The sequence below is a fragment of the Athene noctua genome, chromosome 22 (assembly GCF_965140245.1).
Source record: "Athene noctua chromosome 22, bAthNoc1.hap1.1, whole genome shotgun sequence".
NCBI classification, from domain to species: Eukaryota; Metazoa; Chordata; class Aves; order Strigiformes; family Strigidae; genus Athene; species Athene noctua.
In genome coordinates, this window is record NC_134058.1 from 8,718,397 (window position 1) to 8,724,396 (window position 6,000).

The following is a 6,000-nucleotide window of genomic DNA, read 5'->3' on the forward strand; positions in this document are numbered from 1 at the left end:
CCCCGAGCTGCTGTCTGAGGAGATCCTTTTTCACAAGGACAGAAGTTTCACTTTGGCTCTTTGGCGGTTTCAAGAGTTGTCAAAAGACCTTAGTTTTAAGTCAGCTTTAAAATTAGGAGAAGTAACACAGAGCGGTGTGGTTGGGAAAGTTACTTTTGTCAGCCAAAAAAGGTGAGACCAAGCTGACGGATAATGTCGACTAAACTGAACTGAATGGAGATCTGCCTTCCCCAAACACTCGGGTTGGGATTGACCAAGTTTATGAAGAACTTTGGGGGAAGAAATGAAGAAGAATCCAGGAAACCCCAAGATTGTGTTTCGCCAACTCCTCAAATAAAACAGGTGGATTTGGAAGTTTGTTGGTGCATTTTGGAATTTGGAGGGAACGCAGTTTGGTTGGAAATGAGCTATTAAGGGTGAAAGTGCTGTTTGGGGCCTGGCAGAAAGAACTGATTGTGTGTTCCACTCTGTTGTATTTCTTTCTGTTTGTTTCACCTGGGCTAGTGAGGTGGGGTTTTGAGTTTAAATTCAGACCCAGAGGACAAACCAATGATTAGTACCTCAGTGGGGCTGGAGTTCATGGGGGGAACTGTCAGTGGAGCTGGGGGAACTGTAAAGACCAAGACTAGGTGGAAATTTGGGGTCTGACACGCACCTCCTCCTTGGAAATCTCTGTTACTTGAAGAGCGTTAACTTCTCTGAAGGCCAACTCCAGAGTAAGATGTTGCCATCTGCCCGTACCAGGTACCGTGGGGTAAACGGAGGAGGCAGGGATTGCCTCTCTGCATGTGGTGAGGGAGAGGTTCAGAACTTTGGCTGCACCACCTTGTGCTTTTCAGCTTCCCATCACGAGAACCGCCAGACTCGCTCAGCCCCCTGAAGGCTGCGCAAGACACGAAGCCTGCAGGAGGAGCTGAAAGCCAAGGCTCCTCCTTGTGCTTATCCCCCTCTCAGCCTTCTGAAAGCTACTTAAATGTGGCTTCACCTGGAGACACTACAGCCTCCCAGCTGCAGGAGGAGAGTCAGAGCATCAGCTCCGAGAACATCTAAAGTTTGGCGAGGGATGTTTGTAGAATGTTAGCTGGGCTGCAAGGTTTTGGGCTTCTGTTGCTGGGGGATGACGAGGACTGCAGGGGAGAATTGCCAGATTGACTGAGTTGGAAATTTCTGTTTCAGCTGTACTATTGACCAGCTTTTTTTCCATTTATCCTCCTGTAAGTGTGTGTGTGAGAACCCAAACGGAGTCTGGAATATGTAGATAAACTCAGAAAAATGGAAGAGGGGTGGGGTGAAGCATATCTTCCCCTTAACCCTAATTCCTTGTCCAGTCCAAAATTACCAGTTCTGTGAATAAAACTCGGAGAAGTTCCCTTCCACCATGTGCCTGCTTTCCTCCATTCCCCTCGATCTGTGGAGGACTGGAAAGATCTGTGCCTACTCAGGAGGGCTGGGGATGAATCGGAATTGCGGTTTGCACGAGGGGGAACCAAGGAGATGGGAGTGCTCGGAGGAGGAAGGGGAGAGGTGCTCAGAAAGAGTGAATTGTCGTGGAGGGCATCTGAGCATGCCTGGTGGGGGCTGGAGGGGATCTGAACTGGCACAGAGGGCCACAGTGGGGATAAGAGCGGTCCCCAAGGGAAGAGAGCAGGTCTCCCCTGGGAAGGAACAGCGGAGGGCTACAGGATGCCCAAAAGAGACACCTGATGGGATCAGCAAGGACATTGAAAAAGGCTCAGGCGGCAAATGGCCCAATGCCCCAGGGTCCAGGGTGTGCCAAAAGGGCTGCCGAGGGGCAGGGGTTGCACAAAGACATCCCTATTGTCATACCCCTAAGAGAGAAGGGAGCACCTAAAATCCTCCCCATACAAGAACCGGCAGGTGTTAAACCAGAGGAGAAACCTCCCCCTCCTCCCCTGTCCAGGATGGCCCTCTCTGGCAGTAACTGGCCTAGCTCTGAAGAGATAAGTCCAGCCACCCCCAGCTCCTCTAATCTTTGAGGACTGGCTCGATCTCAAGGGGATTAATCTCGTAGCAGATTAATTTGTCACCTTGACTGCAACCGGGGGTGCAGGAGGGAGCCCACCGAGGGATGTGGAGATGTCACCAAAGGCGCCTCTGACAAACAGAGGGCTGCAGGGTGCACCAAGGGCACACCAGGGGGTTTTGGGTTAATCGAAAGGCGCATTGAGGGGTGAGGGGAGACCCAGTCGGCGCAGCCACAGGTCCAGGGTGCATCGAAAGGCACGTGCATGGGGACTGGGCACACCAGAAAGCAAAGCGAGGTGTAGGGGCGTCCTGAAATGGAGCCCGGGGACTTGGGGTGCCCTTAAAGCGACAGCCAGGGCTCCAGGGATGCAGAGAGAGGCACAGAAATGGGTCCAGGGTGTTCCAAAACTCAGGCTGAGAACCCAGGAAGCACAAAAAGGGACATGGGCGTGTCCAGCCACCGCCTCTTGTGCTTGCAGGGAGCCTTGCTGGCGAGAGCCCGCTCTGCCGAGCCCGTCTGTCTCCCACACAGACGAGCCTGGCAGGCAAGAGGAGGACAGGGGTCCACAGGGAGGTGGGAACCTTGGAGAGGTGGCCTTGGGCAACCCTGTGCCCCTGGACACGTGCACCAGGGGCTGTTTCCTTGGCAACGGGGCCTGTACACACACAGAGAGGTCCTGAGCAACGGGCCCCTCCCAGCCCCCATTGAGCCCTTTATGACATCAGCGCACAGTCCACAATAAAAGGGGTTCTGGCACAGGCCCTGCACACACAGTACCTGGTGGTGCTGCCAGTGCTGTGCCAGTGGGCTGGTGCTGGAGGCACTGGTAGAGCTGGTGCTGCCAAGGGAACTGGTGCTGCTGGTGCAAGTTCTGTTGGAGCTACCAGTGGAGCTGGTGGCAGCGCTGGTGGAGCTGGTACTGGTGCAGCCGGTGCTGCCACCGCTGCTGGTGGTGGCTGAGCCTGCAGGCAGCTGCCCGTGCCCTGCCACTCCTTGGGGTTGGCTCCTCTGTTGGCAGCCGGCACCAGGCAGCGCCCACTAAGTCCTGCCTGGCACCGGTCCCCAGGGATGGAGGAGGGGAGGCGGTTCAGTGCCCACCCCCGCCGGGCCTTGAGGAGGATCTGGCAGTGGCTGTGCAGGAAGGACAGGAGCAGGGGGGCAGCGGAGGGTCCCGTGTCCTCCAGGATCAGCGGTGGCCACGAGCTGCCGCCGGAGGCACAGGACGAGCTGCACCGTGCAGCTGCCACTGGCAACTGGGCCCCGGCGCGGCCACTGGTGGAGAAGCGCGACACCGACTGCCGGGACAAGGCCAACAGGTAATGGGGCGCAGCCAGGAGGGCGCTGGCTGGGAAGCTCCGGGGCTCTTTTCCTCCCCTGGGGCTCAGCTTTGTGCCTGGTGGCGTTGGTCCTTGAGGGAGGTCAACACAGAAAGGGCGGGCAACAACAGGCCCTTCTCCTTGCTGTGAGCTGTGCCCACAACTGGCTCTGATCTTTGTCTCTCCAGGCGCAGGCGCAGTCACAGCGCGCGGCCCGTGGACGCCCGAGGGCGGGAAAAGAATGGAGAAGCTGCTCCAGGCCAAGCCAAAGGGGTGTCAGAACCCAGCACTCCCCATGGGGCAGCAGCGAGGCGGTGTGCACCCGCCCTGCCGAGAGCAGGTAGGACTCTCCGGGGTTGGTGGAGGAGGGATGGGCAGAAGGCCTGTCGCCTGCCCTTGTGGCGGCTTGCCGTGGAGACGGGCCGTTTGGAAACGATGATGTGGTGTGGCTGAGGATCCAGGAAAACGTGCACTGCCGGGCCTTGTCCCTGCAAAGCAGAACTCTCGAGACGCTCATTCCTTCGGGGCTCATTGCTGATCACTTTGAGCCATCCCGTCATCCCCCTGGCACAGGGAAAAGAGACGTGTCTGGAATCTGCATTTTGACAGGTCCCCCTGGCTTTGGGGTGTGTGGCTGTGCTAGGGTTGTCTCTGGAAGCACGACGGTTGGGAAAGCACTGTAGGCATCAAGGAGCTGTGTGAGCTCACTCTGGTTTCAACAATATGTGTGTTTAATGTAGATGAGCCTGCCGCCTGCTTGGAGTCGGCCGTCCGTAAGTCGCCATCAGATGAAGAAGGCGTCAAGGAGAGCCAGAGCTTTGGGCCGGAGGTATGCAAAACCAGAGATTTTCAATTCGAGTCCTCCTTCCCGTGCTAATGCAAAGCCAGACTTTTCCATGAATCGTGTCTAAGGCAGAGTTATTGAAAACTCTTTGATCATCTGATGTCAAGCAGCTGACAGTCCTCTTCTGGTTGTATGAAATGCTGCTGCTGTCTCCTGGTTTGAGCTGATTCCCTAAGTGCTGTCCATTTGTGTTCTGTAACTTTGAACAGGCAGAAAATGTCAGAGCCCGAGTACTGACGGTGGGGTCAGATTCATCCCCTTCCCACCTGAGCCCTGGGACACATCAGCCATCAGAAGGTGTCCAGGCGCAAGTGTGTCTGACAGAATGTCACCAGTGCCTTCGGGTGCAAGGACAGCTCTGTGAGGACGTCACTGAGATGCGAGAAGAAATCAAGAGCTTGTCTCAGCGGCTTAGCAAAGCCCAAAAGAAAACTGATGGGCTGGAAAAGGAATTGGACCAACTGAAAAAAGCCCTCTTGGAAAAGACATCGGCTTTAGACCGGGCAGAAAGAGAATTACAAAGGTCCAAGAGGCAGACACTGGACGTGTATGCTCTCTGCCTTAAGAAAAATAAGAAGAGAGGAAATTCCATCAAGAAGGCTGAAGTGCTGCTGCAAAAACTGGCCGAGCTCCAAAGTGAAAACTTTTTGCTGCGTCAGCAGCTGGGAGACGCGCAGAACAAGGCCGCCCAGGAACGAATGGTGAGTGGTGGTGCCTTTACATGCGAGGCCGACAAGGTAGATAAAGAGGTGAGGTGAGCACTGGCCAAGACTGACTTAAAGGAGAGCGGTTCCCAAGGCCATCTGGCGCTTCTAAGAGTCGGCAGGTGTGCGGAACGTGCGCGGGAGTCCTTCGCTCGGCTTGGTTCTGTTCTGCGCTGGTTTTGTTGGAATCGCGGAAGGTTCTGACAAGCCTTGAGATGTTTATAGACACACACGTACGTAGAAACGCTGAGGCAGGCGTTGGGTTGCGTTTGTGTAGCAGAACAATGGCGTGAAGGCTGATACACAGAGCTGGCTCTAGGAAGCCTTGGCTGGGATCACGGGAGAAAGGGCTGCAGTCCAACGACAGCTCCCGCGTTGGCCTCCGGTTAGATTTTAGCATTAACTTAAGGAACAAGCCAAACCCCACAAAGGCACAGTCTCGGCATCTTCCGAGGGGAATGTGCTGGGAGACAGAAATCTTCACCGAGTGATGACATTTCTGCAGTCGTCTTCACTCGCCAGGGATGGCTGGAGACCATCAGCTGTGCAGATGCCCTCTTCTTCCCGTGGATGCGATGGCTTTGCTTTGCGATGCACTTAGAAAACTGATCTCGGTCTGTGAACTAGTAACTGGAAGTAAAAATACGGACTTGGGCTTCTTTTTCTTTGTACTCGTTGTTTCCCTAGAGAACAGAGGCACAGCTGCAAGGAGAGCTCGCTGATGCTGTCAGAAAGCAGCACACAGCAGAAACTGCACTGCAAGACTCGACGCACCAGTGCAGTCGCCTGAAGGAAGAAAACTCCCGCTTGCAGGAGGACCTGGACAAGGCGAAGGCCAAGGTATACAACGGCTGTCAACACGTTAATGTCTCTGAAGCTGTTCTGAGGCACGGACGTGCTGTGATGCTGCAGGAGGAGTGAGCGCCTTTGCCGCGGAGCCTGTCTGGAAAGGAGGGATGGGTGGAAGCTGGAGCATCTTGTTGGCAAGGGCTTGAAAGGCGCACGTACTTTCCGAAATCCAAGCGCCTTTTCCCTGGGTTGAAATACAAACTCAGTGCATTGACAGCCATGATCTCGATGCATCCCTCTGATGGAGTTTCACCAAGACTTGAGACCCCTCTGCTCAAGGCAGGTTCTTTTTCCCCACAT

General features: G+C 55.2%; 1 protein-coding gene across 2 annotated transcripts in view; it reads left to right on the forward strand.

Moving 5' to 3' along the window:
- LOC141969099 (peptidyl-prolyl cis-trans isomerase H-like) overlaps window positions 1-4,546 on the forward strand; it is a 50,616-nt gene extending 46,070 nt beyond the window's left edge. Inside the window, exons 7-9 of one of the 2 annotated variants that reach the window (XR_012634989.1) lie at window positions 3,492-3,643; window positions 4,044-4,132; window positions 4,357-4,546. Coding sequence is in view for 1 of the 2 variants with exons in the window: in XM_074924531.1 (XP_074780632.1) it covers window positions 3,492-3,643; window positions 4,044-4,047 (156 nt within the window). In the remaining variant the exon portion in view is untranslated. Of the gene's footprint in view, window positions 1-3,491; window positions 3,644-4,043 lie in introns of both variants that reach the window. The other variant, XM_074924531.1, reaches the window with a different exon arrangement.
- Window positions 4,547-6,000: the final 1,454 nt, after the last annotated feature.